We start from the raw sequence: 25,617 nt of genomic DNA on the forward strand, positions 1-25,617 counted from the left end.
AATAAAAATTTATAAATTAAAGATAAAAGAAAGCACAAGGCCAAAAGTATCCAAATTAACTCTACGCACTTAATATGGTGGATTTTCTTATGGAAACGGAATCAGTGCTTGGGGCACCAACAGGGCCCTGGGTGGTCGGCACAGGTTCTTCTGATCTCAGCCTGCCCACGACCCTTGCTGGAGGAGCCTCAATCCTGCCAGCGCTCCTCCTGTGCGATTCCTCTCACATACTTGGCACCAGACCACGGGACCCTCGCTTGTTGGGAATTCTCTCTGCTGCACTCCTTTCCGCAGTAATTTCACAAAACCAGAATATGACTTCTTGCTCCCCAGGAGACCTATACTCAAGGACTGACAGGAGGCTGAATTTCCACTGCGGCTTTTGGTTGAACTGCAGCCAACCAAGTGACCCAGAATATTCCTTTACTAATTCTTGAGACCAGAATAGCAGCTCAGAAGTGAACAGCTTCTCAGAAAAGAACCTCAGGCTGCACGTCTTCTCCGCCTCCAGCTGGAGAAACGCAGCTCAGATGTCTCTTCTAACGTCGGATCTCCCGTTCCTTCTTTGTAGATTGGACGTAACTGTGGCGATTGATTTACTAGGTTTTCCACCAAAACGTCCACGTCCGCATTTTCATTTATTTTCTTGGACTGTTGCCGGGTGGTGACATCACCTGTTTACATTTTGTTTATATTTTTAAAATTGTTTGTATTACCTTAGTGAAAGTTTATGGACCACCTTCTGAGAGTATAGAATACAGTAACATCAAAGACTAGAATATCGAATATAATAGCAAAGACCAAATCTATGTTCCAGCATTTTACAGGACCATAGAATGTCAGAATTGGAAATAACCCAAGTTAAATTCATCTCTAAAATATTCTGCATAAATATAGTCATTTGGCCTCTATCTGAAAACCTCCAGTTACTGGCTTAGAAAGCAGTGTATTCCATTTTTAAATTAGAAATGTGTTCATATTGAACCCAAGTGTATCTGCTGTAATTTCACTTGTGGGTTACAATCCTATCTTCTAGAATAACACACACATCTCATCTCTCTTGTAAAGGATAATTCCTATACCCTGTAAGGACACTTCCCTCCCTCCTCAGCCCGCCCTCACACAGGCACATGTCCTCCACTCTTTTCACCTTCTTACATCACAGCGCGGAGAAACGGCTCAGACGTAGTTTGGGCACATTTTCATACAGCCTGGTTTCCTTAATAGAAATGTCAACAGATTGTGTCATCCATAGATTTGATCCCAAATAAACAGTTATCAATTTCGTTTCCGGAGTTTATATTATAAATAACTGCAAATTAATACTGTGGAATAACTCTCTGTAAAAGATAAGGATGGAACCCATTTTAAATGGTATTAGTATGCGCCGGCAGATACATAGACGTATAGAGAGAGATACATGTGTATACTTATGTATATATGTATATGTATATTTATGAGTACAATTTATTTACTTAATTTTTTTTTACAACTGAAGAAAGAAAATGTGAAAGCTTGAATATGCTCCCACTGTCTGTGTAGGACCAGAAGAAGACCGCCATGGCCCTCTTCCCATGTCCTTTCCATGACAGACCCTTTCCCAACTGAAATGCAGCATCTTTAGGGTTTTGACAAAGCCTCCTGGAAGAACCAGGCAAGGCTCTCAACCAGAGCTGAATCCCATGAAGACAGGGTGTCCAGCTGTCCTGTCTTCTTTTTTCACTGTCAATGTGCTGAAGCCCAGCCTGGGGGGAGAGGAAACAGGATGTGATAAATAAGTAAAATGAACCTATGCATGCCAGCTCCTCCTCTCCGGCGCCACAAAATCCTAGCTCTATCGTCGGGATAAGTAATGTGCTAGGCAGAAGTGACATGGGAGCCTAAGACCCCACAAAGCCCAGGTCACAGTCTCTGCGGGTGCAGGGAACGGGGGAGCGAAAACGCCTGGCCAGGGTCACGTGTAGCTCCTTTTGCAAGAGTCACAGTGGAGTCAGGCGGGAGCAGAGCGCCCTCAGGGGTTGGCTGTCTTGTAGTTGGTTAGACAGTGTTTGGCGGGGAAGCCCGGTGTCCTCCCCACCAGCAACACAGGTCGTTGGACGTCATACCTGCCCGCGAGGACACATTACCGCACAGAATGGGAATAACACGTTGATGATTAATTCTTCTTCCCAACAGCTGGCTGCCCCAACTCCTTGATTAAAGAGCTCCATCACTTCAGGATTCTTGGAGAAGAGCAGGTGAGTCAGCCCCTCAAATGCTGCACCGGAGTGTCAGGAAAGATAGACACTAATGAGACAGTCTGGGCTCTCTCCGGGGAGGCAGAGTGTGTCTCCTGACCCTTGGCGCCTGAAATGGGGAAGAGATTCATGCAGGAAACACATGTGAGGACACTCTTCCTCTTCTATCCATCAGAGCTGACAGGTTATTAATTGGTACATCTGCTATCTGCCAGAGCATTTCATCTCAGGACGCGGCAGTCAGCAGGTACAACGTAGTGGCAGATACGCAAACAAGTAAGTGCCCAAACAAATGAATCGTGCACAAGGGAGCAACTGTCACAGGCAGCCCTGACTTGATGTCTGGGGGTGGATGTGCAAGCTTTTTCACCAGAATTTCATACTTTGTGTGTGTCATCTATATTTCACGCAGCCGCTTTTGCCATGGATGTAAACATGGGATTTATATACGAAGGATGGCCCATTTAAAGTAGATTATTTAAATACTGTGTTGTGCTCAGTGAGACGTGTCAGATTTTAAATACACGTGCTAAGTAAATAATTCAGGGTGCTAAGCATTATCTGTATGTATATGCATACGTATATACACACTCACTTTTGACTGCTTAAAAATAAACCTCTTAACCCTTATATGGAATTAAAGACTCCATATTATTAGGTTAAATCTTGATGTCAAGTTAGCCTTGAAATACTTATACCACATAGTTGTCCACATGCTTTATACTCTTTTACTGATTTTTGCTCCCAAGGATAATCTTTGCCCGCACCGACCAGAGAACATGCAAAAGGGGATGTGGTGGCTTGGTTTTGTCAATGGGCTTTTGGTTTCTTTTTCTTTGGTACGTATATGTTGCAAAGTTGGACCACTCATTTCCAATATGAGATTTCAAAAGGGGGGTTAATTAGGGGAAAATGATAAGCTGGAATTATTTCCAACTCCTTGAATGAACAGGTTACGTTTTGCCTCATTCATATTTTTATACTGTAAATTTCCAGAATAGCAGGCATGGATGTTTATTCAAATACAAGCAAAATCAATTATCCTCCTTTGCAGGTAAGAGTTGATCACGGACCCCAAACATACCGATTTATGAGAACACCTGAATCTCACAGCTATTTTCCTGTGAAAGCCTGAGAGATTTCTTAAAGCAAGAATCACTGATTGTTACCCAGAGATTTCTGCTCAGATAATGGAGCCTTCTCTTCTAACCTGTACCAATATTTGCAAATTGTTTCCATATTTGTTTTAGATTCATTGGGTGATTAGTAGGGAAAGAAGCCAACTCTAATCATCTCCTTAGATTTGCATAACATTCAAGCCACCTTGCATGTTCCTAGAAATTTAATCAAGCCATAATCAGAATTGATCTTACTCTGATCAGCTATGCTACGTGGCCACACAGTGCATCACAGCACTACTGATCTTTATTTCCTGGAAAACCACAGTGCCCACCTTCCTTCTTTCCTTTCACTCAACAGACACCTACTGAACACCTGCTCACATGCTAGACACCATTCGCGGTTACAGGGAGAGAGGAGGGAAAAAGAACTCCTTCTCGGCTCACATTCCAGTTGGGGAATGCTATACTGTTATATGCACACACATGTGTTCAGTATGCATTATGTTAGATGGTTATCATTGCCATGGGGAAAAATAAAACCGAAAAGAAGGATAGTGAATGCCGGGGAAAAGTGTGATTTGCCATAAGGTGGTCAGGAAAGGTCTCACCGAGGCAGGCGCTAGGTGCATGAGGACCTGAAAGGTGTGGGGGAAAGCATCTTGGTGACATCTGGGAAGAGATTCCCAGGTAGAGAGTAAAATGAGTGCAGGAATTCTGAAGTGACCATAGCTAATGCTTTTTTATGTAAAAATATTATGAAATACAGGATGTGGTTGGAATAAAGTGGGAAGAAACCTGGGAGCGTGGAAACAGGAAGCCAGAGAAAAAGCATCTCTAGGAAGAGGACTGATTGTCGGTGCTACGTGCTGATCTGGCAGGACGAGGGTGGGAGTTGAGCACCAGCACTCGAAACTTGGAGGTCACTGATGACCTTGACCAGTGGATGAGTGAGGGTGAAAATCTGCCTGTCTGGGAGTCACTGAAGAGGGGGGAAGAATGGGAGAGAGCAAATATAAATCCCTTTTTTTAGGAATTCAGCTATAAATGAAAATAAAGAAATGAGGTAGCTGGGGGTGGCAAATGTGAGATCAAGAAAATTTTTTTCATAGGAAAAAAAAATACACCATGTTTATGTGCTCCTGGGACTGATTCTGCAGAGAAACAGGGAGATTTGAGGATGCAGAGGAGGGGAGAAGTTCAGGAGCGATGTCCTTGACTCAACAACTGCCAGAGTGTAGGTGTGGCCCGAGTGGAGGGTGTGGGCAGCTCAGTGTGGTAGCAGTGGGGAAGGAAGGAGGTGGACGATGAGAGGAGAGAGGGATGGCGGAAAGGTGGTAGAATCCATTACTACAGGGCCCAGTGGGTTCAAGGAATTTTTGGAGTTTGGGTTTTATAAGGGTTTGGCTGGAAGAGTAGATGTTGGCCAAAGAATGAGATACTTGGCATTGAGATTGTGGAGATGGTGCTGTGATCGGCAATGGTCCTGCAGAGGACCAGGAACGTTGGTGGCTAAGCTAAGGTAGCAGACAAGGTGACTGGAGAAGTTGGGGTCATGGACTTAAATAACCAGCGTGTTGGGAATATGGCCCATGTGGACACTGACGTCCTCCATAATGATCACCAGAGCAGACTTGGAGAAAGTTATGGTGAGTCAAGAATGGAAGCTTCTAGAAACAGATCAGGGAAGGGAAAGGGAGGGAGACTGAGGGAGGTGGGCATCAGAAGCTGACTACAAAGGAGAAATAGCACACAGCAGAGCCTGAGAGCTTGAAAATCAAAGCTGGAGGATTTAGAAGGAGAAAGGAAAGCTGTTCTACTTGGGGTGTGTTGAAGATCAATGCTCGGTGATGTGAAGAGTGCAGTGGAGAAAACATTTGAGGGAGCTGAAGGGGAAGTCGTGTCCTGAAGCATAAGCCAAGTTCAGAGAGGGAAAAATGTGAGCAAAACATGGAGAGAGTAAGTAGATCAAAGTACTGCAATTACTGCTGGCTGATCGGGGTCCCCCCCAGCTCAGGGGCAGAAGTTGAGGCAGCTGAGGGCAGGGTAGGGAAAGAGATGAATAAAGCTGGGTGTGGGGTTGGGGAACAGGCCAAAGAACTGACAAAGGAGCCAGGGATCTTGGTGACTGATACAAACAGGACACATCAGTCAGGGACCTTTCTATCCTGATGACACAGGACAAAAGCTAGTGGCCCCAGGGTCTGGAAAGGAAGCTAAGCATTCCAGCCCCACCTCTCCTCCAGTGGAGGGGGTCGGGGCGAGGCATCCCCCGGAGCTGGTGAAACTCTCAGGCTCTCTCTGGATGCTTGAGGTGACATATTACTTGATGCAATGAAACTTTAATATTGTGTGTTACAAGTGCCCTTGGACAAATCATTTTAGTCTCTCTCTAACTTGGCTTTTCCATCTGTAGAAAAGGAAGAATAATGCTCAGTCATCTTTTAGAATTTTTGTAGATAAACAAGGTTACAAAGTAAATTGCAAATATTGAGTACTACACTAAAATGTTTCTGATTTAAATGCCATTTACACTCCATCAATAGATTGAACTTGTAGCAACAAAGTAGACACCAAAATCTATGTAATGTTCACTTAAAAGTGAGTTGCTAAAACCCATACAGATACTAGTTAATTGCTGGATTCATTCCTGGGTGATGGCGATGCTTCCCAGCTGTCTGGTTTCTTTAAATGTGATGCCTTTCCATTTTCACTGAACTTTAATAGGCACTTGATTTTTGAGGTCTGGATTAAAAGTAAATCATTAAACACTATAAATCATTACCTTCCTAAAATTAAAAATGCAATTAAAACTCCTTGGAATTTAAAATAATACATTTACTTTAGCTTCTTGGCCCTGTCTCTGATTTGTGTTTACAATTCACATTCACAAAGGACATTTCATACCCTCATCCCCATCCCACCAGGTCCAAACTACTTGGAAAAGATATTATCCCATTCTAAGTGAGCAAGGCTACTCCCAGGTTCTAAGTGAGCCCTGGAGAAAACAAGTATGATATGTGAAAGTCCCCAGGGCTTAGAGAGCCCGCAGGAGAACTGCACTTCAGAAGACCTCCACTTATACCAGCTTCCTCCACTTTGGGTTTAATTACTAGAATTTTAAGAAAATAACTTTCATTCATTCAATGAACAATTTTTACTCTGTGCTACTGTTGGATAAAACAGTAAACAAGGAAGTCACAGGTACACATCATGATAAATACTAAGATATAACCTACTCTCGATAAAGAGTCAGGGACCTCTGAAACATGGAAGTTGAGAGGGCACCCTCCACTGAGTGAGCAGGATCACGGGAGTGAAGTGGAAGGGTGTCCAAGCAGAGGAAAGCACATGTTCAGTGGCCCCAAAGGAGGTGAAGACCTTGCTTTGTTCAAGACACTAAATAAAAGCAATGTGGCTGGGAAATAACGAGCAGGAGGGATGGTGATGAAAGATAAAAACCAACTAGACCATGTAGGCCATGGTCAAAAGTTTAGATTTTATTCTGAATTCAATGGGAACATCTTAAAAATTTAAAGCAAGGGGCTGGCATTATCCAAATTGCATTTTAAGAATGTTAGTCTTGTTGCAATATGGACATTGTCTGGATTAAGATGATTGGCAAAGGAAACAGAAAGAAGTGAATATTCAGAGGCAGAATTAAAGTCTTGGTGGTTTACTGGCTGTGAGCCAGGGAAATGAAGGAGTCCTCCAGGTCTATGTTAAGAACTTGAGATGGTTAAGATGGTAGGAAGGTGAGAATGAAAGCATGGAATTAGGGGTTCAAGTCTGAACTTGTTTGATATGCCTGAAGCATTGAGAAAAAGACAAGTTGGAATTTGGATGTGTGAGTTGGAGCTGAGAGGAGATGGAGGTCAGGAGTCAGAGACAGATAAATTTGTAGTCACTGGCATGTAGGTGATAATTTAAATCCAGGGCAGTTACCAAAAGATATTTTAAAAAGGACCCTAAAGAGCACCAGCATTTGGAAACTTGGTACACAAGTGGCAACCAGAGGAGGAGACCAAGAAGGAGCCTTAAGTAAAGGAGAAGAAAATCCAGAGATGTGCTATGTTGACAGAGCCAAGAAAAGAAGTGTTTCCTAGAGGAAGAAATGGATATTTATATTAATGCTAATGAGAAACTGAGTAAGATGAGATGAGTCAGTTGTCCTTTGCAAAGGGCAACACTGAGATCATGAGTGACCATAACAAGCAAATTTGGTGGCAAGTTGGAGACAAGAGCCGTATATTTACGGGATGAAGAGTCAATAGGAGAGATCAATTTCATCCAGAAGTTTTGTTATAAAAAGGAAAAAAGAAATGCAGCAGCAGCAGAAGGGTTCTTTAAAGACTGAGGGGGCTGGAGCCTGATTTATGCTCACTGGAAGGACCCAGGAGAGATGGATGGCTTGGTGATTCAGGAGATAGATGAGCTAACGGAAGAAGGGAAGTACTTTACAAAGTGAGAAGGGTTTTGATCCAGGGCACAGGCAGAGGAACTGATCCTTAACAGGGAGAAAGCCACTTTCTTTGTTGTAAGGAGACTGAAAGGAACAGGTGGGCGCAGGTGCAGGTGTGTTTGCAGTGGTAGTGGTGGGAAGGGAAAAGGTGGTGTCTGATGGCTCCATGATGGCAGACATATTTTTCACTGCTGCACCTTCTCCACATAAAGTGCTTGACACATAGAAGATGCTTAGTAAATATTTGCCCAATAAATAAGTACATCTTTCATGACTTCTGTCTTCTTAGTGAAATATGAAGGAAGATGTCCAGGTGAAGAGAAGAAGTGTTAGGGAACTCAGGCTCAGCTGCTCACCGCTCCAATGCCAATACTCAAGGGGCCAGTGTTGGTAGAAAGGAAAGGTTGTTTAGTCAGAAGACCAGCAATCTGGGAAGAAGGTGGACTCGTGTCCCCCAAACCAACTCTGAAGAGTCTGCTCAGCCATGACAGTTATTGAAGGGAATGGGAGAAGAAATTTCAGTTAATGGCTGAGGCAGAAGTTCAGGTTGTGTCATTTTCCATTGTGTGCAATCTGGCTGATGACTCATGGTCTTTCTTCAGATGTCTCCTCTGCATCATCTGCCTGCAACATGGCTAAGGAAGTTGCTGGGAGTAGAGAGACAGTCATTCTCAACTACTTAATTCTTCATTCCTACTTCTTTTAATATAGGAAAGGAATTAATGGGTTAGGCAAGATGTTGTGTGCATTTAGTAGAGCTTAAGTCAGGAGGTAGGTTAAATGTTACCTAGTGAGCTCATTTTTATAATTAATGTCTGAGGAAAGCAGTGATGAACAAACAGAAAAGGGCAGAAGAGATGCTTACAGATGATGGTGGGATGTGAGCAGTTTGGGAAGAAAGAAGAGCATGTAACACAATCATGAAGAGGAGAGCAGCTCCACAGCGCCTCTCGGGGAAGTTCCATTTCTCTGAGGATGGGGATCTTAGATTTGGAGACTTAACAGCACTGCTCAAAACCATTTCTCAGGGACTATAATCAAGGTAAAATAATTTGTGCCCACAGACAGCCTTGCCCTCTGCGGAGTGCCCCATCAGGAGACTGTGCTCAGCAGTCCTGCTTGCAGAGCTTCCAGAATTCTCTGAAGTCACGCCCTCGGTAGAAACTCCTGCAAAGGAGCTCGTCTGTGGGTATCTACTTCCATAGCCGTGGGCACTGCACAGCCCGCAGCGTGGAGAAGGCACAGACGAGCCGATTGGTTTTGACATCCTTTCAGGAAGATTCCACAGCCACTAGAAGTTGAGATATATTTGGCATCATGTCTGAAACATCTGAAAAAGAAAAAAACCTTTGAAATCGTAATCCAGGATTCAGTCTGTTGCTCTAATTAAATTTCAGGTGTTGTTTGATCTGTTTTCCCCTTACATTTAATTTCAGCCGTCTTAATGACGGTTTTTGCTACACAATGAACAAGGTCCAGCCCTTTCTCTAGCCAGTTTACTTCAGCAGTCAATGACGGACGTCCAGGGATGAAAAGAACACTATTAATAACAAAACTGAAAATCCAAATGGTGGCGTGACAGGCACCCCCACAGAGGCTGTTAACAACCCCCGGGGGCTGACTACCTGCCACTGAAGAAAAAAAAGATCAAGGCTCCTGAAAATGTAAGGAGTGGTTTTTCCTTCATTCGAATACATACAGAAAATAAGGCGTTCTCTACATAGCAAGGGGAAATGGATTCATCGTAAATCCATGTTCCTCTATAAAGGTATTTTAGATTTTTTTTAATCCTAGGAGGTGCTATAATAAACTGTTTTTCATTAGTTTCTAAATGATGACCAAAAAAATAGTGAGCTGAATTTTGTTTTTTAATAAAGGGGGTAAAAAAGAAAGGGAAAAACGTGGAAGCAGCTTGGTGCAGGGAAAGGGTGGTCTTCTAGAACCACAGCCCTGGATTCCGACAAGGGGTGTGGGGTTCCTGTCTGGGTGAACCTCGGTGAAGGCATGAACGTCTTTGTGACTCTGTGGCCTCACCTGTCACTTCTCAGGGTAAATGGAGAGTGAACTGTGCAGGCCAAGCGCGGGCACAGTCCTTGACACCGAGCGGGGACTCAGGGGGCGGTGTCTCTGAGCCAGACTTCTCTCCTCCAGGGCCAGGTTAGGACACCGGGCCCGGGCGGGAGCCCGCAGGGGCTGGTGGCTAAGACTTCACAGAAGCCAGAATTCAGCAGGGAAAAGCAAGGCAGCCTGAGTAGGGGCTGCTTTTGTAGCTGTACCTGAGTGCCCCCAAAAGGATTCTCTGGAAAATTCCACCGCAGAACAAAAACAGCTCCTTCCCTGCTCAGAGGACTTGAAAGGCTGGCATGCGGCCCCTGGATTGCTGACAAGCTATGACTCATTTTGACAGAACGTTTGCCAGTTTTCCCAGATTTTCGTTTCACCTAGTATCCCTGGGCTTCAAATTTCTTGCAGTTTTAAAATTTAGCTTCTTTCTTGCTGTCTTTTCTTATGAAAGCAAACGAATTAAACATCACGAGGAGCCCTCCTCCAGAAGACAGGCCTTTTGAGTGGTTTTCCAGGGTGTGGGGTATTTAGGCCCAGTTCCTCCCAGCCTGACCTCTCGGGTGGCCACCTGCACTGAGCAGGTGGCCGGCAAGAAAGGGGAAACTAACTGGCCCACAGGGGACTTGAACCTGTGACCCTTGCTTCGTTAGAGAACATTCTTCTACCCAGCCCACCTCTTCCAACCGCCAACAGACCACGGAAGTGCAGCCTCTATTCGATTATATTCTCCCATGACTCATTATTTAGACTCTTAAAATATGAGTTTACTGAAACTTCTGTGAATTTTATACTTTAAAATGAATATTTCCTGTTCTTAAGAGAATCCATGAGCATACACATAAAGACTGAATAATTTATTCCCAAATAAATAAAATATAAACCATACCAATGAGTCAAGATTTTGCCTAGATGGGTCATCTAATGGAGTGTATTTTCCCTATAATCTGAAGCAGCAGAGGAGGAACTGCTTTTCCCCCTCAGGTGCAGAATAGTATGCTTGGTTAGTATTAATATTAATTTTTCAAAACTTTTGCAAATAGCATCCTGCCAGCTCTAAATTGCTTTAGTTGATTATCCACTTTATGAAAGTAAATCTGAAATTTGCAAACTGGTTTTGTTAATAGCTTACACAGCATAAGCTGGCAAATAAGTATTAATGCATCTACACATAACACAAGCACACGCATAGACACCCACTGTGGTTCCAATGCATAGGTGGTTTTTGGAGAATTCGCTGCTATTTTGAGAATTCGCTGCTTTTTTGAGAATTCGCTGCTTTTGAGCTCACCTGAGAAGTGACTCCATACAGACCTAGTCCACATTACAAATTAATCATGTTCCTCCAAGTTAGTTCTACTTATAAATGCTTTTCAATAGTGATAAGTCAAAAAGCCCTTGGAAATAACACGGTGTCAAAGGATCAGCGATGCCTCCTTTTCACCAGTTGGGGTCCATTTATCACTTCACCGCTACTGGATATACTTTACACTCATAATACAGATATTCTGTCCTACTTAGTGCCAACTGTCAAACTCTCCAATGAGTATAGAGTAAGTTTCTTTCAAAACACCCTCAGTCTTGTGCTAGTAAGTGGTTGAAAGGAATCTGTGGATGTGTGGATCAAATCCTGAAGATGCTACAGATGGATCTCTGCTAATGACATATATGTAATTTCATGTCTAAATTGTTTCCTTAGGGTATTGAACTTTCTATGAATACTAGCACATTATTGGCTCTAGATCAATGTTTTTCTTATAAATTTCACAATGTTAAAAAAAAAAAGTAATGGATTCAGTAGGTGTGGGTTTTAGTTCAGATGTTGTGCGTACTTTGAGTCAGAAATTATCATATAAGCTAAAATATTTGTCTTCTTTTAGAAAAGGAATTGTATGCTTAAATGCTCCTGAAGTGTATCATAAATAAAATGAATCAAATAGAGTTATTTCTTACAAATTCCTTAGTTAATGAATGGAAAGAGGAGCACAGGGTGCATGTCCCATCAGAATTTGAGACTGTGACAAATGTAGTCAGCAAGAATTTCTGTAGCGTTATTGGACTTTGTCCATAGGTTAACTTCTTCCTAGGTAAAATATTATCATAGAGGTAAAATTGCTTAACTAAATTAAATAGATACGTATTCCATCATCAAATCAGAAAATAGCCAATTACTTAAGAGCAATTTATTTAAAATAGAGAAGTAATTTATGTAGGTCAGATCATCCTATACCACTCTGTTACTAACTCCCATTGCCACTGATCATTTTATTAGAATTTTTAATTAAGAATGGAGCTAAATTGTATCATTCTATAACTATTTGTTGTGCAGCAACTCTGGACAAGATACTGTGCTAAATTCAGGAGATACAGATGCGTGAAGGGGAGCAGGCAGCGCTGAGGGTCTGTAAGAAGGTCTGAAGGGGCTGGAGCCCGCTGGGGCCCATGACTCACAAGGCGTAACCAGCCAAAGACCCCTGTCAGGACAAAGCCCCACACTGAGGGGAAGTTTACTCAGGATAGAGAAGGGGAAAAGGGAAGAAGAGATAGTCCAGTTAAAAGTGGGGTCACAGAGTCGGAAGATCACAGAAAGTGAGCCCCCACGTTGTTTAACACTGTGCCCCAAACTGAAGAAGAAACTCTAGCGCCATTAAGAGCTGTTCTGAATCCTTCTTCTTTCTAAGATTTCAGAACTAACTTCATATAAAGAGGAGCAACAGAAAGGGACAAATAAAATCCCAACAGAGAAGAAACAAGGTTAATTCTCACACAGAGTGTTTAAGGGGATAGAGAGAGTGAAAAACAGAATAGCATCTTGAGAGACAGTGAGAGCATGTCAGCCGATCATGCTCACCAATCAGGTGAGAACCGAAATAACTCTTCCGAAGGGAACTAGGTTTTTAAGAAATTATGCAAATAGGAATAAAAAACAACGGATACTGTCTTAAGAGAAATAGAAAGTGAAAAGAAACTTCTGAAAAATGAAAATAAAGTAAGATAAAGGATTCCAGAGAAGTTGACTGATCACTATATGAGCTGAAGCTACGAGCTATTATGGAACATTGTAATTCTGTCATTCTCTGTGTTCCTGAGAACCAATGTGGAAGAAAGGAGACACAGATGTAAAACAGCAAATATTAAGTAAAAGGCCTGTAGTTCTGAAGTACCTACCCTCTTAGCAAATTTCAAACATACAATATAGTATTGTTGACTGTATTTTTGATGCTTACTTTACATCTCCAGAATTAGAACCATCATGCAAACCTGGAACTTTCTACCCATTTTGGAGAGGCTAAGACAGAAAAGTTAAACAGTCCAGTGGTACAGAGCTGAGCAGAAGGGTTCAAATGAGTATTTATTGGATCCATGTACAGTAATACGAGGGGATGCTTTGTGCCAAAGCCACAGAGGGGTGGGAGTGACTGAGGAAGGTCTTGCTTCCGCATCAAGGCTGACAAAACCCCCACTCAGCTTAAGTCCAGCTTCCTGCCTACTGTGCACTTGCAGCTAAGTGCTGGTGCAGAAAAGCAGACAACCCTATTTCCTTGTAAGCGGATCATCGCCGACCCAGGTGGGCTGTCAGGACTGCCCAGCGCTAATCCCAACTCCCTCATCCCTCCCCTCTCCCTGTCTCGTTCATACCCTCCCTTCTCGAGTTTCCAAAGCCTCCTTTGTCTGCTCCTGGGCCTCAGTACTCGGCCTTCCTTCCTCTTACCGAGGATGGCTGAGCTTGCTCTGGCCTAAGCCGAGCCCTCTTCTCTTCCCTTAGCTCCCATTCCCCAACCTGCTCACCAGCATCATCAGTGTGCCCTCCTCTCCTCGCTCCTTCCCATTGGCTCACACACTGTTATTTTCCCGTTTTCAGAAAGTCCTCTACAGTCCCACAGCCCCTCCAGCTGCTATCCATGTCTCTGCTGCCCTTGTCAGCCAAACTCCCAGAAAAAAGCGTCCGTGCTCACCTTGGAATCTGTCTCCCCCAGTTTTCTCTTGACTCCATTTCCATGACTCTACTGAAATGGCTCCCGTCAAGACAGCAGTGGCGTCTGCATTTCTAACTCCAGCCGGTGTTCGGTGACTGGCTTATCTGCAGCCTTTGACACAATTTGTCATGACACACACATCCTCCTTGAGATATTTTGTTCCCTTGGCTTCCAGGACGCCCACCTTCTTCTCATTTTCTACCTGCCTCACAGGCTGCTGTTTCTCAGTCTCCTTTCATCCTGGCTCCTTCTCGTCCTCCCCACAAAGGTTAGATAATCTCACCCAGTGTCTTGGCTACTGAGACAACACAGAGTCACACTGTCAAACCAGACTTGCAAGGATCATACCTATAACCTAGCGTCAAGCTTTACTAATAACTCCAAGGATGCTGGTGATGATGAGTCACAGACTAATTACAGAGCAGCTCACCTCATTCCACGCAGCCACCCAGGTCCTTTCTCAGCACAGTGGGATGTCCTCTAGGCAAGATGCAATATATGAAGTCTCCGGGAAGTTCATGGAATGATCACTAACCTGAAATCTCTCAGTTAAATAAACTGTCTCATCATTCATCACTTGATGAAATGTCTTCATTTATCCCTTCATAATTGCATAGCTTCTGACATTTTCAGAGAGCCTTTATCTCATAAATTCATATATTCTAGTTTGTTTAATGTAAGCAAACAGACCAAGTGTTTCCTGCTAAATGCATTTCATAGATAAGAACTCTTTTCTAGTAAATGCTATTGTATAAATGTACCATTAGCATATTTACAAGAGAATTTGACCAACTCATCTTTCTTTTTCTCCTGGGGTCAGAAATATGAGAAAACAAATGGAAGGCTGGATGCTAACCCTTTCCTTTCCAGCTCTCCATGCACCTATGACTTCAAAACTGGTGTCTGCAACTCACATCTTTCTCCTAAGCTCCAAGGTCATTCAATTAGCCACTCAACATTTTGACTTAGCTGTGTGATAGGTCATCAAACTGAATATGAGCACAATAGAAATAATGATTCCTTTTCTCAACTCCCTACACACACACACACACACACACACACACACACACACACACACACCCCTGTCTTCTGCCAGGTCTTTCCCTCTCAGTACTAGTCTGTCCTGCTCTCCTGCACTCCGTCTGCCCTCTGTCCTCTCAGGGATAAACATCACTTCATGCTTGACTCCTTTTCCTCTCACACCATGTACCAGTCTGCCTTTACAAATGGCCATTTCTATCTTCAAAATAGATCCAGAACTCAACTGCTGATCCATCCCCACCTCCACTGTGACTTTCCTGGTTCAGGCCACCACCATCTCTCACGTGGATCGCTGATTTAACCTCCGACCTGCCTCTCTGCTCCCTGCTCCCATCCGTGTCCCCAAGAGTCTGTTCTGAATATATCAGCGAGATGGCTGAAATATTAGTCAGATTATGTCATCCACAGCTCAGACGTCTCCAGTGGCTACCGTGTCTCTCAGAATAACGGGCACTCTGCCTCAGATGCACTGGCCTCTTTTTGGCCCATCAAGCCACCCAAGCACATGGCAGCCTCTGGACCTTTATAATTCTCTGTATTCAGCCTGGAAAGCTCGTTCCCTCAGGCCCCACATGGCTTGCTTTTCTGATCTCCTTCAGATGTTGGTTTAAATGTACCTTCTTTATAAGACATTCCCTATTCCCTGATCACCTCTTTAAAATTGCAATTCCCATCTTCCCTGGAATCTGTCTCTGTCTCTTCTCAGCTTTTTATTTCCTTCCACTTATCGCCATCTGAAATGTGATACAGTTTAACCTTCTGGTTTCTACTGTTATAGTCTTGAGGATGAGAGCAGAGATGTCTGTTTTGTTCTTGGCTGTGTCCCAGGACCCACAGGAGTGCCTGGCACGTAGTAGGCTCTCAATAAATGTTGCCTAGATTAATTCATAGTGGTGCACATCCATTTGACTTGATCTGAGTTTAGAGGAGAATATGATCAAGTAATGCAAGGAGAGCAGTAACTATAGGCTGCAGGAAGGAAAACCTAGGCAAGTGTGCTGCAGAGCTGGAGTTTTAACCTGCAGGCTGGGGAAGCCGTGAAAGGGAATGAGCCAGGCAATGGCACAGAGGAATGAAGTCAGGGATGAAAGGAATCGTGCTTGGAGAACAATGATGAAAAGAAAATTGTGTTCTTTAACGTTAGTCGTTCTAGTCAAGCTGAATATGCTCACTGATACCGTGTGGGCTGCTGACAATGACCGGGGCTGGAATATTGGGACTTCTGAACAGAGGCATGAAAATATACTATTTGACGGGATTGATAATGATGCACTGCAAGTGTCCATAACCTAAAAAATAGCTACGTTCCCTGAAGTGGGTATGAAGTAAGTCTATCAAATGCAGTTGGTAGAAGTAGTGCTAAAAGCCAAACTTGGAAAAGTCTATTTTTTAACACAAGAAATTAACACAACATTGTAAACCAACTATACTTCAATCTGAAGAAGGAGAAGAGGAGGAGTCTAGCTTCTGAGGACAAATCTCTAGAAATACAAGGAACAAACGCCCCGCTTCTCCGCTTTGCCGGCTGGGACTGGGAGGCGTTCTCCTCTAGGTTGGACCATAGCTTATCCGCTCCCTGCCCTCCACAGTTTTTACTGATACAGATTAACCAGAAAACCCCAGAACCACAGCTCTGGGGAAACAGCACACCATAGTGTATATTACATCACTTTTACAAACTCGCTTTCTTCTTGCAGTACAACCGGTACCAGCAGTACGGCGCCGAGGAGTGCGTGCTGCAGATGGGGGGCGTCCTGTGCCCCAGCCCGGGCTGCGGAGCCGGGCTGCTCCCCGAGCCGGGCCAGAGGAGAGTCACTTGCGAAGGGGCCAACGGCGTGGGCTGCGGGGTGAGTACCAGCCGCACCCCTGGGTGTCGACTGTGCTAGATTTCTTCATTCTTAGCAGAATGTATACTGGATGGAGAAATATGATTTTCTGGTTTAATTGCTATCGGAGTGTTTAAGGCGTGAATCACGAGGTCAGCCTTTTAAACTTCCTCCAGCGCCCAGCTAAGTCAGAGCACAAAGGTATGATTTCTTCTGAGCTGGCTTTCAGTAGACGGGAAGGAAGGAGAAAGAGAAGGCCTCATGTTAGCGTGATGTCTGGGCCACGCTGTTTGCCTGTGTATTTCAGGACGTAAAATGAAGATTAATATGGAAAACTTGAAATGTTGTTGTGTCGTAAAAATTATTTTGAATCGAGATGAGCAAAACTAATGCGGCCTCTTCAGGAAGCGGAATAAGAAATGTGGAAAATGTTTGTTCTAAGAGGTCAACCAGTGTGACCTCCACGGCTTCTTGAATGGCTCTGCGGCTGCAAACCGACAGCCAAGGGCGAGAAAGCGTAACTCAAACGCAAAAAGGCTGACTGAAATATAGGTGAAAATGACAAATGGGCAATAAGCCTGATACTACATTTCATGCAGGCCAGAAAAGGAAGGAGTGTGTATGCTTATAAAACGCTATTGAATTTTTATGGGAAAGCATTTCTTTTAAAATTGCCACTTCATGAGCAGCTCTGGGAAAGGAGGGGTGTGGATGGCACACGCGTTTCACCCAGCCCTCATTTTTGGCTGCGCCCTTGTCGGTTGCCTATGCATAAACTGGCATCTGTCGCTCTTGGTAAAGCTCCCTCTGGGTCACGCGGTGCTGCTGACCAAGCCCTGGGCTAAGCGATAAAGTAGAGGAAGCGGAAGGCGAGAAATGATGAGATACCACAGTGCCTACGCGGAAGGAAACACTTCTGGGGGCATAATGGTGGTTGCGTTAGGATGAAAACTCCAGTCATGTTTGGGAGCCTTAGGAATAATGTAAATCAAACTCTCCTTCCCAGCCTCAGTCTTCGTCCTTTACTGTATAATCTGCAGGGATTGCGTGTGGCCGAAGCCAGCTGCCAGATTCTGGGATCAGAATTCCTAGAAAATGTTTTCTCTTGAAATGACTTATGGTGGTTTTTAACTAATGGTTAAACTATATACTTCTGTCTATGAATTGCTCCCATCATTCCATTCTGTTCAGCTGAGGGGGGGTCTCCTTGGCCCATCTTCTGCTAGTTGCTGTTCGCCTTGCTCTAAGAATTTGGAAGGTTGATGTAATTTTAAGTCTTGAACATCTTTTTCTTCCCTTGTTTTACACAGTGTAACATTATAAGTAACACACATATTTAAACTCCAAATCATGGGAAATTACTTCAGAAGTGAATTGAATTGCTTTACTGTCTTTGGGTGAAGACAGTTTGGAGGCAAACCTTACCTAAAGAAGGATGGCTGTCTTCAGAATATCTCTTTGTCTTTGGAAATTCTAGGTAGTGAGTTTTATCTTATTTTCATTTGTTCCATTTTGTTATTTGGGGAAGCGTGCTTATGGGTTTATCTATTACTTATCTCTTCCTATGTAAAAATAACCCCAAATTTTAGCCATTGGATTAATAAAAATTTGTTGCCTTGCAGTTTCTGAGGCTCAGGAATTCCTGAGTTGCTTAGCTGGGTGGTTCTGGCTCAGGGTCTCTCATGAGATTGCAGTCATGCTTGGTTGCAGTCAACCGAAGGCTCGAATGGGGCTGGAAGACCCACTTCCAACATGGCTGATCCACATGACTGTTGGCCAAAAACGCCTTGGCTCCTTGCTGGCTATTGACAGAAGGTCACAGTCCCTCACCACATGTCCCTCTTCTTAGGCTATTTGTCCCCAGAATGGCAGCTAACTCACCGAGAGCAAGTGATAGGAGAGAGAGAGCAGAGAGGAAGCCATGGTGACCTGCTCTCCAACGTTGTGTGCCATCACTTCTGCTCTGTGCCACTTGTTAGCACTGAGGGGTTGGATCCAGCCCACCTGCAAAGGGAAGGAAATCAGGTTCCATCTTAGAGGAAAGTGTACCTGGGAATTCATGGACGTATTTTGAACCACTATAGTTTGTAATCTGAAGAAGCTGAGAAAAGAATGGAGTGAAATTCTTCTCTAAAGTCTGCACCTAAGCTCATACTTTCCTTTACCTCCCACCTTTTTTGCCTCAACCCCCATTGAAAATGCTCTTTTTCTGGCTTACATCAATTCCCATTGCTTTAGCTTCTCAAATGAGATACACTGACCTCGTCACTGTTCTTTGTCTTCAAATCCTCAACTTCCACGAAAGGTATTAATCCAACATGTTAAGGATGTTACATGCCTTTGGAATTCTGTAGTGGTTACAAAGAAGGCTGAGTTCTATGACGTAAGTCTGAATCCTGGCTCCACCAACTACTAGTGCTCTTAATCTTTCTGTGCCTCGGTCTCCTCACCTCTAACATAGGGCATAGTATAAATTACGCTGCATAAGACTAGTATGAATATTAAATGAGCTATTTGGTGTGAAAAGCTTAAAACAATGCCTGGCATAAAGTGCATATTTATTTAATGTTTAATTAAAAGCTTAATCAATGTTTATCAAAAGCTCACCTAAAAGACCCAATATTCAATGAAAATTACTTACAAGACATTTATTTGATCTTATCTTCCAAATATTCTAGAATATACCCCTGAATCAAGCCAGACCTAGCGCAGGGAGTTAGGTCCCTAGGCCTCACTATCTTAGCCCTTCAAATACTTGCTCTTCCTACACTGTAATTTAGGGTGGTGTCATTTGTTCATATTGTGGTCACTGCAGGGGGAACTTGATGTGTGTGGTTGGGGACATCTCAACGAGCTCTTCTGTGAGGAACCATGGTGCCTATTGCAGGTCTGATATCCTTGTCCTGAGGAAAGTTATCCTTGAGGACATCGTGAATTGTGCAACTCCTGAGGGTTTCCTCTGAAAGCTGACTCCTAGCAAACCTAGAACCACATCTGTGGGCCATCTATCACAAAGAAATGGGCATAGAATGGATTTTGAAGCTTTTTTCCTGGATTCACATTCTTGCTTCTTTCTCTTCCCCTTTCCCTGGTAGATGCTGTCTTGCTGTGATTTGTACACCTTATAAGCTGCCAGTCTTTTCTGGCGTTAAGGGTGGTGATGGAAAGCTGCTATGTGGAAGAAATTGTGGGCAGTTTATGTTGTTTCAGAGGCAGAACAGGGCCCAGGAAGTAGGAGTTAGGGGAAGATGAATCTCTGCTCAGCCTCTGCTCCAGCACCATGGACAGCAGCCGCAAAACGGGCTGCCTGGGGAGCAGCGAGCCCCTCACCCTACTGAGGGTTCAAGGAGAGCCGTTGACTGCAAAGCTATGGAAGAATCTTAGAGTCTTGAACATGGTTCTCAGGTTGTAGTTCACAGGTTTATCGTAAGATATCTGCACAGCCACCTGTGGTTAATTTTTCCTTGACTATCACCTCTTGTTATGTGGGTATCCAAGAAATGCTTGATGTTACAAAAAGGATCTCACGTGTAAGAAAGATCAAGAACCAAATTCCCTGTCATTCACAGAATTTAAAAACTCAGCCTTCCAGGAACATTGTGACGTGCCCATGGACACGCATTTTCAGACCTGAGACACACCTGTATGCTGAGCTCCAGACCAGGTAGTTCTCAGCTTCTCATCAGTCAGCCCACCACTACGTGCCTGGATGGTCCCCTGAACAGCCACGATTATTCATGTGCACAGTTTCCCTCTGAAGACACAAACTTCAGCATTTTGATGGTCTTTGGATTTTTTAAAATAGGTGCTGAGGTCAGAATTTATGACTCTTTTATTCAAACATACAGTCATGGTCACTGGAAAATCACATTAGCTGACCCTTTGCTCTCCTGTACCCTAGACTTAACTATTACCCAGAGAGCGGTGTCCATTAGCTAATAAAGAAAGATAAGGATTTCCATTTAAATGATAATGTCAGTCCATCCAGGAAAGGCCTGATAGATGCGTGATGGTCACAGGAAAATTTTTACCGTTATAGAGAATTATTTGAGCTTAAGTACCACTTCCCAGGATTCAAGTTCAAGTGTCTCACTTCTTTCGTGCCTCGATGTTCCTGTCCTCACTCTCAATATTCTTGTTCTCGGTAAATTCATGCATGTGGAGTTCAACATTTATTGAATAAGTGAACAAATGAAATGGATCTTAACAATGAAGAAGTAAGCTGAGCACACTGTCACTTTTATTTTCAAATATTAATCATCACTGACCCCAGTATTAGAATTGCTTACCTTGCCTCAGCAAAATTTCTTCAAAAAATATAAAATATGCAGTGTTTTACTTATACACGTAATACACAATTTAAAACACCAAAATATATGAAGTTCAGAGATCCACAGAAAGTCACTTAGGAAGCTAATCGAAGGCTGCCCAGTCGCATGAAGACTCCCTCAATTCTGGTACATCAGATGTCTTAGTGTAGGAGCACCAAGATGCTAGCTTTGACACAGTGCAGAATATTTGCACTTGGATAAACAGAATTCAATGAAGAATATGTTTGAGGTTCAGAAGCGTGACCTCTCTCTCTGCTAACCCTTGATCGTATTTTTACCACTGCTCATAAAAATATTAATTGATTTCCCAAGGAATTCATGTTACGCATCATAAGGAATTCATGTTACGCATCATTCTTTCTCTGGCCTTATTGCTATTCATCAGAACTATCTCGCTAACTTTTATAGTGCCGATGTGAAATGTTGACACGTTTACTACTGGAAAACAGCAGCAAAATATGGAATACATTATATCCCCTGCCCTGGGAATATAGAAAGCCATGGCAGTCAAACCTTGTGAGTTTTCTATAAATAAAACATCTTTATCTTATTTGGTGTTGTTTGGGGATGTTCTATGTCTGAGAGAGAATTTCTTAAAATAATAGTAGGAGTTGAATGAAGAGTTTTCTGTTATAAATTAGAAATTCAAGGACAAGATTTAACAACCGAAAAAAAATTTTTAAGCATTTAAATGGAAACCAGAGATTTTTTTTTTTTAAATCGTTCAACTGACCACTAGTTAGGGAAATAAGATAGAATCTCTTAAGGCATCTATAATCACTCTTCCTTTAATGAGTAGTGTGTGTTGCTCTGGGGCTGATTTGTTGAAGAGCTAATGAAATGTTCACCTTGGACTCCTCACTGGCACAGACCCCCTTCCAAGCCCTCTTAACCAAGCTTGTATTCTTGCATTGTTTTCCTTGAAGAGGGTCTCAAATATTGTAGAACCTAAAGTTACAACAGCTCCACCAAGCCCGGACCCAAACCCAAACAGGGACAGGGTGCGACCTGCTCCATGCAAAGAAATTTTTGTTGAAACTGCTTATAACAATAGCATTAATGTATTGTTGAAGATTTTAATTAAATGAGAGTGTGAGCCTCATTTTCAGCCCTTATATAGGAAAGGAGTTGATGTGAGCAAATTAAGATACTTATCCTTTCACTCAAAGAGCTAACTCATGACTGAGCTAAAACTTAAATTAATAAATAGATGGGGAGCCCTTTTTTAATATGTGGGGCTCAGAAATAGAAAGCAAGTAGATATTTAGCAAGTCAATATTTAATAATAAAAGGGAAAAAAGATGCCTCCTTTTCCCATTCTTTAAGGCTATTTTAATTTTATAAAAATACATAATTTAATCAAATGATGTGAAGTATTTTGAAAACTATGTAGAGTTCTCACTTTTTCCAAGAAGAATAGAGATTAAAAATCTAGACTCCAAGTCTGTGTAGTTTATATCGTAACGCTTTCAAAAAGACACCGGAAAGAACAGGTATTTTTCATGAGGCCCAGACGTGGGTGTGTCAGCACTAAGCTCCAGGCTGTAACCCCACCCCTCTTGCTCGATCGCCTGGCCTTTCCCTCACGTATAGCGTGGAATCTTATCTCGCTGACACACTATTTTTTTAATACACAAAATGTTCTTTATCAAAAAATGTTTTAAAAAGAAAGCTAATGTAATGAAATGTCAGAAATATGCATTCCCTGTTTATTTGACAAGTGTCCAAAAATCTAATTTAAACTCTGAGATTGGCTCATTTGCAGAGTGGAAATAAGTCTTGCTAGACTTTCTGCCTGTGGGATGGCTTGAAGTGCAAAGATGGAAAGCTTTGGAAAGTATTTATTTTAATTAAAGAAACCGTTCAGAAATGTACAAACAAGTTCTGCATGCCATTCCTCTGGAAAACGTTTATCAGTTAACAAATGTTCCTAGAGAATACTCGGCAGTCTGAAATAGAAATACATATTTTCTAATCCAACACAGACCATTGACCTTCCCACGGGCCCCCAGCTATTTTTTTGTTAAAATAAGGGAAGTGTGAAATAATTATACTCTTCCAAAATGGTAATCTCCATCTCTTTGAATAATGTGTGAGGAAATCAGTTTGGTGACAAATTGAAGGGAGAAGCCTTCTTTAGCTCTACCAGCTACAAGAGAGCTCGGAACATTCCAGAAAACAGGCTTCTACTGAAGATAACATGCCTTCAGTGCATTCACGTTGATTCTGCCCTCTCCTCAGTCTCGGGCTGTGTATCCAGTATGGTAGCCACCAGCCACAAGTGTCTATATAAATTAAAATTGAGTAAAATTTAAAATTAGTTTCCTCAGTCACCATAGCTGTATTTTAAGTGCTCGGTGACCACACGTGGCTTCCAGCTACTGGACTAGACAGTCAGACAGAGCATATTTTCCTTCATATCACAGAAAGTTCTATTGCACAGACAGAATATAAGACGTCACACAAGGAGCTGCGTGCACACACTCAGAGTTTCCTGGGTCTCAACCATCAGCACATTGACATCCTCAGTTCTAGTTAAGAAGAAGAATCTTTCCAGAAATTAAAGCAATTTCCTAAGTAAAATAATAATAATAATAATAATAACAACAACAACAAAGATAATAATGGAGATCACTGTTTTCCAAAGTGATGTTCGTGTAGCCCAAGTTCCAAGGGATTTTACGTACAAGGAGGAGGACTGGAGTGGAGCAGAGAGACTTGGAAACAAATGTTAAACTCGGTTAGACAGGGCTTTCTTGTGTAGGACTTAAAGCTTTCAACATGCAAACATGCATCTGCTTGAATAAGTAGAATACCACAATCAGCCTTTCTTAAATTCTTTAGAGCAAGAGCTGCCTTTTATCTGGTACGTGTTACAAGGCAGGTGTTTCATGGAACGACTTGGGAGTCACATCGTTTGCTTTGTCTGAATAGCAAGGGGACCACAGTATGCTTGTAGAGGAGCTGGTGGAACCGCAGGGTTGGAGCATTAGACTTACAACATTCTCCTCTTTGCAGAGAACTACTGAAGTATGAGTTTTTTCATTGTATGCCATATTTGTCTTAGAGGTATTTTTGAAATACGTATTTTTATAGTGCAATCTTTCTTGTTCTTGAGCTGCTACTGATACATAGTGTTAGGGATTTCAGATCCGTAGAGAAGGTAGGATGATATTTTCTGACTGTGTGTGGTTAGTAAAGTATTTTCAAGTGGCTCCTATTAAACGAACAAGAGATTTTTCAACTTCATAGAATAAAGGATATTACCGTAAATAAAACAAGGTCACACAGTGGGTCTCAGTATAAGTCAGTCCCATAAAATTTAAGTGCACAGGACAGTGTGGACGTGACAGAGGAGTCATGGCTTGTGCTTTTTGTTCTTGTTTTCTGCGCCGTTGGAAATTGCTGCAGTGACGTGGATGAGAGCTGTCACGGTGATGTTTGCCTGGGCCACGCCCGGCTGTCACTGCCCTGGTGGGGCCACTCTCACAAGGTGGCCCGTTGGAGTGCCCACCTGGCATCCTGAATGGCGGTCCTCCCTTCCCTGTCCTTCCCGAGGGCCACTGGAGTTCCAGGGGGCGGAGGCCACGTTCCATCTCATTACACTAGTGACTTTTACCCCCCACGACGTCCAGGCCCTCTACCATCACGTGTTAGGGGCCTCACAGACACATGTTATGTTCTACTTCTTCTGACTTGCCTCCGGCTCTCTTTCCTCCTTAAGGAATCCCCTGAACGCTAGCCCCCCAAAGGAGCTGGTTCCTCCTCTATATTTATCTGGGTAATGGCCCCCATCATTCCTCCTTGCACTGGATTTTCTTGATTTCCCACCCGCTACCTTTAGAAAAGAGCCTCATGGACCTGACATCATTCATGTTGGCTCACTGGTCACCCTCTCTGGTCCTCATCTGGTCACCCTGTCTGGTCCCCATCTGGTCACCCTCTCTGGTCCTCATCTGGTCACCCTGTCTGGTCCCCATCTGGTCTTCCACGGCGCTATGCACATGCTGGGTCCTGAGGTGCGATCGTCACGGCAGTTCCTTTGCTTGCTCACACTCTTTTTTGCAAACACATATAGAACTTAAAGTTTACCGCTTATAAGCATCTTTAAGTGCGCGGTTCAGCGGCATTACGTGTATTCATAATGTTGAGTAACCGTCACCATTCTCTATTTCCAAAAGTTTTCATCACCCCAAGCAGAAACTCTGTTCCCATTAGGCATTCCTCCCAGGCCCTGGTAACCCCTAATCTACTTTCTGTCTCTCTGAATTTGCCTACGCTAGATATTCCATGTAAGTGGAATCATGGACTATTTGTCCTTTGGTGCCTGGCTTCACATAATGTTTGTCACTCAGCATAATGTCAGAATTTCATTCCTTTGCATGGCTGAATTATATTCCATTGTAGGTAGGTACCACACTTTGTTTCTGCCACTTCCTTTTAAAGTTTATTCAGCTGGAAGAGTCCTTTGTCCTCCCGAATCAAAAGTCAGGCGGGCTCTCTGACTTTTAGTCACTTGGAAGCAATAAAAAGTCTGCAAGCCACTTTATCTTGTGCAATCATA

General features: G+C 43.1%; 1 protein-coding gene across 3 annotated transcripts in view; it reads left to right on the top strand.

Moving 5' to 3' along the window:
• The window catches only part of PRKN (parkin RBR E3 ubiquitin protein ligase), a 1,163,915-nt gene that overhangs the window by 972,563 nt on the left and 165,735 nt on the right, over positions 1–25,617 (top strand). For all 3 annotated transcript variants that reach the window (XM_031456655.2, XM_031456658.2, XM_031456656.2), the window contains exons 8-9: positions 2,176–2,237; positions 16,594–16,743. In XM_031456655.2, coding sequence (XP_031312515.2) covers positions 2,176–2,237; positions 16,594–16,743 — 212 coding nt within the window. The remainder of the gene's footprint in view (positions 1–2,175; positions 2,238–16,593; positions 16,744–25,617) is intronic.

The sequence above is a fragment of the Camelus dromedarius genome, chromosome 6 (genome assembly GCF_036321535.1).
Source record: "Camelus dromedarius isolate mCamDro1 chromosome 6, mCamDro1.pat, whole genome shotgun sequence".
NCBI classification, from domain to species: domain Eukaryota; kingdom Metazoa; phylum Chordata; class Mammalia; order Artiodactyla; family Camelidae; genus Camelus; species Camelus dromedarius.